The sequence below is a fragment of the Dendrobates tinctorius genome, unplaced genomic scaffold, assembly GCF_039654945.1.
Source record: "Dendrobates tinctorius isolate UK_male_01 unplaced genomic scaffold, ASM3965494v1 ptg000129l, whole genome shotgun sequence".
In the NCBI taxonomy this organism is placed as follows: Eukaryota; Metazoa; Chordata; class Amphibia; order Anura; family Dendrobatidae; genus Dendrobates; species Dendrobates tinctorius.
In genome coordinates, this window is record NW_027361797.1 from 42669855 (window position 1) to 42682021 (window position 12167).

General features: G+C 47.5%; 1 protein-coding gene across 4 annotated transcripts in view; it reads right to left on the reverse strand.

The window, feature by feature from the left end:
* Nucleotides 1-10866: 10866 nt before the first annotated feature.
* LDAF1 (lipid droplet assembly factor 1) overlaps nucleotides 10867-12167 on the reverse strand; it is a 63768-nt gene continuing 62467 nt past the window's right edge. For all 4 annotated transcript variants that reach the window (XM_073543027.1, XM_073543026.1, XM_073543025.1 and 1 more), the window contains one exon: nucleotides 10867-12051. In XM_073543027.1, the coding sequence (XP_073399128.1) occupies nucleotides 11952-12051 (100 nt within the window). In that variant the 3' untranslated portion in view covers nucleotides 10867-11951. The remainder of the gene's footprint in view (nucleotides 12052-12167) is intronic.

Here is a 12167-nt window from a genome sequence, read left to right on the forward strand (position 1 = left end):
CCTCCGATTTGGAGGCCGGGGTGGCTCAGCCTCCGATTTGGAGGCCGGGGTGGCTCAGCCTCCGATTTGGAGGCCGGGGTGGCTCAGCCTCCGATTTGGAGGCCGGGGTGGCTCAGCCTCCGATTTGGAGGCCGGGGTGGCTCAGCCTCCGATTTGGAGGCCGGGGTGGCTCAGCCTCCGATTTGGAGGCCGGGGTGGCTCAGCCTCCGATTTGGAGGCCGGGGTGGCTCAGCCTCCGATTTGGAGGCCGGGGTGGCTCAGCCTCCGATTTGGAGGCCGGGGTGGCTCAGCCTCCGATTTGGAGGCCGGGGTGGCTCAGCCTCCGATTTGGAGGCCGGGGTGGCTCAGCCTCCGATTTGGAGGCCGGGGTGGCTCAGCCTCCGATTTGGAGGCCGGGGTGGCTCAGCCTCCGATTTGGAGGCCGGGGTGGCTCAGCCTCCGATTTGGAGGCCGGGGTGGCTCAGCCTCCGATTTGGAGGCCGGGGTGGCTCAGCCTCCGATTTGGAGGCCTGGGTCGATCAGCCTCTGATTTGGAGGCCTGGGTCGATCAGCCTCCGATTTGGAGGCCGGGGTGGATCAGGCTCTGATTTGGAGGCCGGGGTGGATCAGCCTCCGATTTGGAGGCCGGGGTGGCTCATTGTCCGATTTGGTGTGTCGGCCCTTTAAGACTCATTTGGGTGCGCTGGCCCTTTAACAATCACTTTGGCGCGTTGGCCCTTTAAGAGCTAGTTTGGCTGACTGGGCTTCTTTTAAATCCACTTTGGCGCACACATTCTCTCTCAGGGGCATGTGTCATGTGATGAAGCTAGATTTGCATTTGTGCTGTGAGTTTCGCTTTAAGAGCTGATATTATGTGGCAGAGGCTCTGTGCTGGGGTTCAAGTGATGTTTGTAGGCGTTGGCATAGTAACTGGGTCTGCCTGCGCATATCAATGAGCTCAACTGTCATTTCAATCGCCTCAGGGCACGTTTTGCCATTTCCTATTGAAAAGCATTGGAGACAGTGCATTCCAATGACGGGAAAAAAAATTTTCAAACGCAAATTGCGCAAAAACTACAAATCCGATCGACACGAAAAATACTTAGCACACCTCTCATGGACGCTGGCTTCGAAACGACACCTCAACGGAGTCTGTGCGTGTAGCGGTTCGGGCCGCATTAATTGCGGAAATCAACTTAATAATAAGAAGAACTAGATGTGTATTTCCTGAAGGAAGTACAGATAGTGGTTTGAAATCGTACCCGGCTGCCCCTTTAAGAGAGACTTGGCTGCTGCCCCTGCAAGACTTTCAACTCAGGATCCGTTTTAACTGTGGGTGCCTCTCAGGGTCCGATTTGGTGGGCGGGGCCCCTCAGGGTCTGATTTTGTGGCCGGGTCCCCTCAGGGTCTGGATTTGTGGGTGGGGCCCCTCAGGGTCCTTTTTTGTGGGTGGGGCCCCTCAGAGTCCGATTTTGTGGCTGGGGCCCCTCAGGGTATGATTTTGTGGCTGGGGCCCCTCAGGGTCTGATTTTGAGGGTGGGGCCCCTCAGGGTCTGATTTTGAGGGTGGGGCCCCTCAGGGTCTAATTTGGTGGGTGGGGCCCCTCAGGGTCTGATTTTGTGGGTGGGGCCCCTCAGGGTCCGATTTCGTGACCTGAGCCCCTTAGGGTCTGATTTTGTGACTGGGGCCCCTCTGGGTTCGATTTTGTGGCCGGGGTCTCTCAGGGTCCAATTTTGTGGGTGGGGCCCCTCAGGGTCTTATTTTGCGACTGGGGTCCCTCAGGGTCTGGTTTTGTGGGTGGGGCCCCTCAGGGTCTGATTTTGTGGGTGGGGCCCCTCAGGGTCCGATTTTGTGACCAGGGCACCTCAGGGTCTGATTTTGTGGTTGGGGCCCCTGAGGGTTGTATTTTGTGACTGGGGCCCCTCTAGGTTCGATTTTGTGGCCGGGGTCTCTCAGGGTCCGATTTTGTGGTTGGGGCCCCTCAGGGTCTGATTTTGTGGCCGGGCACACTCAGGGTCCGATTTTGTGGGTGGGGCCCCTTAGGGTCTGATTTTGCGGGTGGAGCCCCCTGGGTCCATTTTGGTGGGCGGGGCCACTCGGGGTCCGATTTAGTGGGCGGTGCCTCTCATGGTCCGATTTGGTGGGCGGGGCCCCTCATGGTCCGATTTGGTGGGCGGGGCCCCTCATGGTCCGATTTGGCGGGCGGGGCCCCCCTGGGACCGATTTGGTGGGCAGGGCCCCTCTGGGTCTGATTTGGTGGGCGGGGCCCTTCAGGGTCCGATTTGGTGTGCGGGGCACCTCTGGGTCCGATTTGGTGGGCGGGGCCCTTCAGGGTCCGATTTGGTGGGCGGGGTCAATCTGGGTCCGATTTGGTGGGCGGGGCTCCTCGGGGTCCGATTTGGTGGGCAGGGTCAATCTGGGTCCGATTTGGTGGGCGGGGCTCCTCAGGGTCCGATTTGGTGGGCGGGGCCCCTCATGGTCCGATTTGGTGGGCGGGGCCCCCATGGTCCGATTTGGCGGGCGGGGCCCCCTGGGACCGATTTGGTGGGCGGGGCCCCTCTGGGTCCGATTTGGTGGGCGGGGCCCTTCAGGGTCCGATTTGGTGTGCGGGGCACCTCTGGGTCTGATTTGGTGTGCGGGGCACCTCTGGGTCCGATTTGGTGGGCGGGGTCAATCTGGGTCCGATTTGGTGGGCGGGGCTCCTCGGGGTCCGATTTGGTGGGCAGGGTCAATCTGGGTCCGATTTGGTGGGTGGGGCTCCTCAGGGTCCGATTTGGTGGGCGGGGTCACTCTGGGTCCGATTTGGTGGGCGGGGCTTCTCAGGGTCTGATTTGGTGGGCGGGGCTCCTCAGGGTCCGATTTGGTGGGCGGGGCCCTTCAGGGTCCGATTTGGTGGGCGGGGCCACTCAGAGTCTGATTTGGTGGGCGGGGCCCCTCAGGATCCGATTTGGTGGGCTGTGCTACTCTGGGTCTGATTTTTTGAGCGGGGCCACACTGGGTCCGATTTGGAGGCCAGGGTGGCTCAGCCTCCGATTTGGAGGCCGGGTCACTCAGCTTTCGATTTGGCGCGCCGGCCCTTTAAGACTCATTTCGGTGCGCTGGCCCTTTAAGAATCACTGTGGCACGTCGGCCCTTTAAGAGCCAGGGTGGCTCACTGGGCTTCTAAATCCACTTTGTTGCACATTCTATCTCAAGGGCATGTGTCATTTGATGAAGCTAGATTTGCATTTGTGCTGTGGGTTTCACTTTAAGAGCTGATATTATGTGGCAGAATCTCTGTCCTTGGGATGTCATGTGACGTTCGTAGGCGTTGGCATAGTAACTGGGTGTGCCTGCGCATAATAATGAGCTCAACTGCCATTTCAATCGCCTCAGGGCACGTTTTGCCATTACCCATTGAAAAGCATTGGAGACGATGCATTCCAATGACGGGGAAAAAAAAATTTCAAACGCAAATTGCGCAAAAACTACAAATCCGATCGACACGAAAAATACTTAGCACACCTCTCATGGACGCTGGCTTCGAAACGACACCTCAACGGAGTCTGTGCGTGTAGCGGTTCGGGCCGCATTAATTGCGGAAATCAACTTAATAATAATAATAAGAAGAAGAAGAAGAAGTTAGCAGCGTTCGGATTACAATATAGTGGTTTTTTCAAACCACTATAAAAATACTGCCCACAGGGGGGTGGGGGATATCGTACTCAGTACTAGGACAGTGTCCTAATTCACAGCCTGATTAGATATTGAGCATTAAAAAATATATAATGAAAGAGAGGGAGACAGGAGGGTAATCTTAGGTACAAAGTATGTTTGTGGAGATTCACAGGTGCTTTGGTAATTATATGGATGGTTTACACACATGGGTGGAGGCAAGTTCTAAGGCCATATGGCTAGTTAATATATTTGAAAGCATACTGTGATTCCACACCAACATTAATAATAATAATTAAGTAGATGATTAAATGGCTGATGCCTCTGCAGGCAGTTTTTTTGTAATTGTATCTCCATTTTTAAATTTAAATTTGATATGTTTTTATCTATTTACTTTCAATAAAGTTTATTTTATTCTATCTTTGTACATTTTATTTAGAATAGTAGAATTACTGAAGGTTTTGCAAGTAGAAGAACACTAAGCACAGATGGAGGACCACAAACACAGGACTCTAGTCATATTCCTAAGACACAGATATGTCTTTGTGGACCTTAAGATGCCTAGGGAGATGATATTATATAGCTACATCAGGCAATTGGCAAAAGCCGATGTGGAGTACAACAGAAGGCAGCATCCTCAGGGGAAGGAAGTGGAGCCCAGAATTCCCAGAACAAGTGTTTAACAAATGTTTGGGAATCCACACAAATAATTATCATAACGTCCAGAAAAAATGTACTGAACATGGGACGCTACTCATTGGTAAAGTACAGGTGGAAAAGTGGAAAACAAACTGGTTCCAGTGCAATGTAATTTTGAATGGCATTTTACTGTTAAAATGTCTACTTTATATCTTCAATTTTATACCAGCTTCTTAATTTTTTTCATACTTTTGAATAACATTTTAAATACATATCAAATTTTCATCTTACTTGATCCACTTTGAATTTGATCTGGATTTGTCCAACTTGTAGCACCCAGGGCTCAGCATATTTTTCTCCGGACTTCAGGTTAAGCATTGCGTAAGGCAAGGAAGTGGTTTTATACATTTGGCGACTTAAAAGGGTTGTCCAGAAATAGAAAAAAATGATACAAAATAACCAAAAGAAAAATAATTGTAAATATATTTCTAAATTAAGTAGCAGTTCACATTGATTACAATAGAATTAAAGAGAGGAGAGCTAAAGGTTTAATGTCGTCATCCACCATGGTCTAGGATAGTACGGGCATTTATGGTAACATGTCTAGTGATTTAGGACAATAAAAAGGGTGTGAAAAGGATATTATCAGCTTTCCTGGTGGTCTAGGGAAGTAAAGGAGCCAATATCTTTTATGCAGGAGGCATTTATGCACATTTAATCAAAGTACATTTAATCAAAGTATGAGGCAGTTATAACATGGATGAATGTGACACGCATCTCTATTCTCTTCATACAGGTAACCAACTTTTTCAATCTCTGCTCTGAATTAACTCCTGTATTTCTCCGCTCCATTCAATGTCAGCAAGCAGTTAATCCTGAATGCTACATATGTGATTTCAACTATGCAAGCTTATATCTGGTAACCAGCTTTTTCAATCTCTGCTCTGAATCAACTCATGTGCGTCTCCACTCCATTCAATGTCAGCAAGCAGTTAATCCTGAATGCTACATATGTGTTTTCAACTATGCAAGCTTATATCTGGTATATAGTTATTTCAACTTACTCTGCTTGTCCCCTTATGTTGTGAGGTCATGAAACTTTTCAAAGTGCTTTATGATCCATGTAGTGTTGGACATTCTTTTTGGCAGGGTTTTTTGCGTGATTGCAGACAGCAGCTTTTCTTTCCTGTCCTTTCTAGTTAGCGAGGGCCCCATCGTTTGCTCAGCCTATCTTTCTACCTGTGTCTGTGTTTTTATCTTGTTTCACCGACAATACATGTTGGGGGCTGTCTATTGCTTTGGGGTCTGCTCTGGGGCAGTTTAGATTTTCCCTTTCTTTCTTTAGGCATATTCAGTTCTCCGGCCGTGACGAGGCGTCTAGGACCACCGTAGGCACGCTCCACGGCTACTGCTATTTGTTGTGGATAGGATCAGGGGTCTGCAATCCGCTAGTTACCAACCTCTCCGGTTTTCTGGGCTTAGCTTGCTTTTTGTTTTTTCCTCCTCGGTGACTCATTCATAACACAACTCCCTATTCCCATGCTGGTGGCTTTTTCCTGCCTCCTGAGGTCTTGGTTTCCAGTTCAGTTCCTGTCTTCTCAAGCTATGTTTTCTCTGCTAATTTTCACATTTGATTTGGTTTTGTCTATTCAGTTTTTGAGTGGTCAGCCAGCCCCGGCTGGGGCTGTGCTGAATTTCCACTCTTATGTTCCTGTATGTGCCAGTTTGCTTTTTGTCCCTTATTAGATTGGCCTCTTTTTGCTCGGTTCTCAGAATATGCCAGAGTGCTGATATAGTGGTGAAGTCTAGTGACTTCAGGGTTTTTTTTGCTATCAGAAGTGATGGACATTTTTTGCAGCGTTTTTTGGCGTGATTGCAGACAGTATCTTTCCTTTTCTGTCCTTTCTAGTTAGTGTGGGCCCCATCGTTTGCTCAGCCTATTTTCCTGTGTTTGTGCTTTCATCTTGTTTCACCATCAATACATGTGTGGGGGCTGTCTATTCCTTTGGGGCCTGCTCTGGGGCAGTTTAGATTTCCCCTTTTCTTGCTTTAGGCTTATTTAGTCCTCCGGCTGTGACGAGGCATCTAGAATCATCGTAGGTACGCTCCACGGCTGCTGTTAGTTGTGTGGTTAGGATCAGGGGTCTGCAATCCGCGTAGTTACCAACCTCTCTGGTTTTCTGTGACTTAGCTTGGTTTTGTTTTCCTCCTAGGTGACCCAATCATAACAGGTAAGACATTTATATACATCTATTCCGTGTTCATCTGTATTGCACCAACTATTTACCATATTACATATCAAATAAAGAAATGGTTGCACTCAATTGCGTTAAGGCATATCAAATATGAAATATATGAAGTACGAAGAGCATAATGGCTTTTGTAATCTAAAATCACAGCTTGATGAAGGGCGGAGTGCTCAGTCAGAAAGCTAACATACAAATGACAGAAAAAACTGACGACACATCTAGAACTAGTCTGAATAGGTGCATACCAAAAAACAGCTTACATATCAAATAAAGAAATGGTTGCACTCAATTGCATTAAGGCATATCAAATATGAAATATATGAAGTACGAACAGCATAATGGCTTTTGTAATCTAGAAAAAACATGTGAGATACTTAGTACAAAATTTGGCCAGAAGATGTGAGCCCATTCACCAACGTCAAGGTGATCTCTGTGATTTTAATTACATCCAATCACATTTTGGTTCCTATCTCCCTATAAATACAGGCTTTACCATGTTATTAGCCAGAGGTTAGTTCACACTAGGCAGTTATAATAGGGACCCGTTCAATGAGATCACCTTGACGTTGGTGAATGGGCTCATCTTTTGGCCAAATTTTGTGCTAAGTATCTCATATGTTTTTTCTAGATTACAAAAGCCATTATGCTATTCGTACTTCATATATTTCATATTTGACATGCCTTAATGCAATTGAGTGCAACCATTTCTTTACTTGATATGTAAGGTGTTTTTTGGTATGCACCTATTCAGACTAGTTCTAGATGTGCCGTCAGTTTTTTCTGTCATTTGTAAATATTTACCATATGCATTTGTATAATTTATATCCTGGCAGCTGCATTCACACACATCCACCGCCCTGGCATTAACTCTCTGCACTTCATCCATATCTGCCCCTCACTCCTTTCCTCTCCTATGTATAGCACTCACACTCTTTTCACATTGTTAAATTGCACAGATCCATTCAGTCCCACCATTCAACATCAGAGGCGCTCTCACAAATCACTTAACCATCTGTTCACTCTATCCTCCTTCTCCTAGTCGCAGGAGACATTGCTCCCAACCCTGGTCCCCCATGTTATAGAAAGTCAAACCGCCCAACTGCTACACTCAGAAACCCCTCTAATCTTATTAATATTCCCTGCATGACATCTGTCTCCCTTAATTGTGCCCTTTGGAATTCTCGCTCAGTGTGTAACAAACTCTACTTCATTCATGACTTCTTCCTTTCTAATTCTCTTAGGCTGTGTGCACACGCTGCGGATTCCGCTGCGTTTCCGCAGCGGTTTTGGCCGCTGCGGACCCGCAGCAGCTTTAGCTGCGGTGTACAGTACTATTCAAATGAATGGTAAAAAAAAACCGCTGTGCCGACGCTGCGGAAAAATCCGCGCGGATTTGCTGCGGTTTTGAATCCGCAGAAAGAATTGCATGTCAATTCTTTCTGCGGAAACCGCTGCGGGTTCCTATCTCCACCATTGTGGAGATAGTGAATCCGCAGGACCAAACCGCAGGCAAAACCGCAGATAATCCGCAGGTCTTTGGACCTGCGGATTATCTGCGGTTTTTGCAAAATCCCTGCGGATTAATCCGCAGCGTGTGCACGTACCCTTAACCTTCTGCCTCTTACTGAAACCTGGATCCAGCAGTCAGACACTACCACTGCTGCTCTTTCATATGGTGGACTACACTTCTCTCATACCCCAAGATCAGACAATAGAGCAGGTGGAGGCGTTGGTCTGCTCTTATCACCAAAATACCCTAACTTGTCTTCCCTATTTTTGAGGTCCATGCCGTCAGACTCTACACCCCCTTCTCCATGCGAGTGGCGGTGGTATATCGTCCTCCCGGCCCCTCCCATCACTTCCTGGATCATTTTGCCACTTGGCTTCCATATTTTCTCTCCTGTGACATCCCTACCCTCATCATCATGAGTGATTTCAACATCCCCATTGCTCTTCCCCTTTCCCCATCTGCTACTCACCTTTTATCTCTAACCTCCTCGTTTGGCCTTTCGCAGCTTACTAATTCTCCAACGCATGAAGACGGAAACTCCTTCGACTTGGTCTTCTCTCGGCTTTCTGCAGTGGATGATTTTGGAAACTCCCCTCTCCCGCTCTCTGACCACAATCTTCTTTCATTCTCTATCAAAAACTGCCAGGTCACTCAGGTCACCCCCACTGTCCATACTTATAGAAACATACAGGCCATTAACACCCAGAAACTTATGAAGAACTTGCAGTCTTTATTGGCCCGTATCTCCTCCCTCTCATGTCCTGATTCTGCATTGAAGCATTACAATGAAACACTTCAAAGTGCCCTGGATGAATTTGAACCTCCTATACATAGAACACCACAACACAGACAGCGACAACCCTGGCACACCCTGCAAACACGTTTCCTGCAGCGGAGCTCCAGGTGCGCCGAACGTCTGTGGAGAAAATCCAATCTACACGAAGATTTCATCCATTATAAGTTTATGCTTAGAACATACAACACTGCCCTTCACCTCTCAAAACAAACCTATTTGAACACCCTCATCACCTCACTGTCCAATAACCCGAAACGTCTCTTTGACACTTTTCATTCTCTACTCAACCAAAGAGTACAGGCCCCAACCACGGAGCTTCGACCTGCGATCTGGCGAATTACTTCAAAGAAAAAATTGACCAGATCCGACAGGAAATTATCTCCCAATCACCTCATACCATGCACTGTCCTCCCTCCCCCACTGCATCTAGCTCCCTCTCTGATTTTGAACCAGTCACAGAAGAAGTAATCAGGCTCCTTGCATCTTCTCGCCCAACCACTTGCACCAGTGACCCATTTCTGTCACATCTACTCCAGTCCCTTTCCCCTGCTGTCACCCCTCATCTAACTAAAATATTTAACCTCTCTCCCTCTTTTGGTATCTTTCCCTCCTCATTTAAGCATGCCATCATACATCCACTACTTAAGAAACCATCCCTCGACCAAAACTGGGCCGCTAACTATAGACCTGTCTCTAATCTTCCCTTCATGTCTAAACTCCTGGAATGCCTGGTCCACTCCCATCTTATCCGCTATCTCTTTGATAACTCTCTTCTCGACCCCCTCCAATCCGGTTTCTGCTCTTTACACTCTACTGAAACTGCCCTCACTAAAGTTTGTAATGATCTACTAACAGCTAAATCAAATGGTCATTACTCCATGCTAATTCTCTTGGATCTCTCTGCAGCATTCGACACTGTGGATCATCAGCTCCTCCTCACTATGCTCCGTTCCATTGGCCTCAAGGACACCGTTCTCTCCTGGTTCTCCTCCTATCTCTCTGACCGCTCCTTTACTGTATCTTTTGCTGGTTCCTCCTCCTCTCATCTTCCCCTTACTGTTGGGGTTCCTCAAGGGTCAATGCTAGGTCCCCTCCTCTTCTCTTTGTACACTGCCCCTGTTGGTCAAACAATCAGTAGATTTGGTTTCCAGTACCATCTCTATGCTTTTCACACCCAATTATATGCTTCTTCTCCTGACATCACGCCAGCCTTTCTAGAAAACACCAGCGATTGTCTAAACGCTGTGTCTAACATCATGTCCTCACTATATCTGAAACTGAACCTGTCAAAGACTGAACTCCTTGTGTTTCCTCCCGCTACTAATGTACCTATACCCGACATTGCCATTTCCGTGTGGTTTACACTTGAAAGGGAATATACATAAAAAATAATCTTGAACAAAATGAGTCACCGACTGGTACAGGAGGAGAGAGGACCCTGCCCGCGAGGGCTCACAGTCTACAGGCAATGGGTGAGGATACAGTAGGCGAAGGTAGAGCTGGTCGTGCAGCGGTTTGGTGGTTACAGTAGGTTGTAGGCTTGTCGGAAGAGGTTGGTCTTCAGGTTCCTTTTGAAGGTCTCCAAGGTCGGCTAGAGTCTGATATGTTGTGGTAGAGAGATCCAGAGTAGGGGGGATACGTGGGAGAAATCTTTGTATGCGATTGTGGGAAGAGGAGATAAGAGGGGCGTAGAAAAGGAGATCTTGTGAGGATCAGAGGTTGCATGCAGGTAAGTACCGAGAGACGAGGTCACAGATGTATGGAGGAGACAGGTTGTAGATGGCTTTGTATGTCATGGTTAGGGTTTTGAACTGGAGTCTCTGGGCAACGGGGAGCCGGTGAAGGGATTGACAGAAGAAAGGCTAGGGAATAGCGAGGGGACAGGTGGATTGGTCAAGCAGCAGAGTTTAGGATAGATCGGGGGGTGCAAGAGTGTTAAAGGGGAGGCCACAGAGCAGGAGGTTGCAGTAGTTGAGGCAGGAGATGATGAGGGCAACTACTACAAAAAATAATAAAAATAATGACAAGCAGTGCAGAAAAACATTGTACACAATGTTTATTTTATGACCATTCAAAGCTTTTATCAAACATGAAAAAGATGAAGTGGCGCTGAAAGGTTTTCGTCTCGTCGATTAAATTTTATATATGGAAGTCACCCTTATGTAAGGAAAAAAATTATCCCATATTTAATCGCCCCTTGATTTAGCTCTACCAGTCCAGAAGTGATCATAACAAGACCACCAGTGACCTGTCCCCTGAGAAAACCGATTGCCAGTCACCTGACCCTGCAGCCAATGGCGACATCATCACTTCCAGTTCAGCTGCTGCACAATCTGGGGGTCATTAGGATTTCTTTTATAAAGGATAGCCTGGCTATTTCAACTTTAATAAAAGGGCGGAGAAACCCCTTTAAACGCAAGTCTACATTACACACACGGCGTGTTGATTTTATACAAGAACATCAGGTTTCATGTTTATTTGTGACGATCACAAGAGCTCGCTATGCGAATTTGCCTAGGATGCTCGGGTATGCACCAAGTATTGCAGGTGCTCGAATGACATGTCCGAGTCCCCTCGACTGCATGTTTCACGGCTGTTACACAGCCATGAAATATGAGGGGTTTGCCTGACATGCACGGGTAACCCCCGCATGTTTTGTGGTTGTCTAACATGCAGTCACGAGGACTTAAACATGTCACTCAACCACCAGCGATACTCGGTGCATACCCGAGCACCCTAGGCAAAGTCGAGTAACGAGCCCTTGCGCTCATCACTAGTTGTAGTGAGTGGGCTTTAGGCTATGTTCACATTGGGAGCATATTATGAGATTTTAAGAAATCTCCCTCACAGTTTGACAGAGTATCTGCATTTTACACTGACCGGAGATGGCCGCTAATCGGCGGCACGCCAATCTATGCTGCAGGTTTCCCTCTTGACAATGCAAAATTCTCTACAGAGCGGAAGCGTCTCATGTGAGAGCACCCTAAAAAGTGATTTATGATATAAAGTAAATGTGATGAGTTAAATGTAACACAAAAGAAAACCAAAATGCTTATGTGATTATGTAAACAAATTACTGTAACAGTCTATTAGTAGAGCCCCGATTGCAGTAGTAATGCATCTTCTAGTCAATGTGACCGCCGTCCTCTGAAACTTTCCTGCCTGCTTGTGGGTCTCCAGCTTGTGAGCCAGGATCAGTCTGGTCTGGTGTCCTGGATAACAGTCTAAATGAAAGAAGATCAAATAAATAGTTTAGCTTAAAGAACCACTGATTGGATTCCTTCAACAAAGATATCAATTTAATCAGTGGCCATACCTTTATAGTGATAAATCCTGCTGA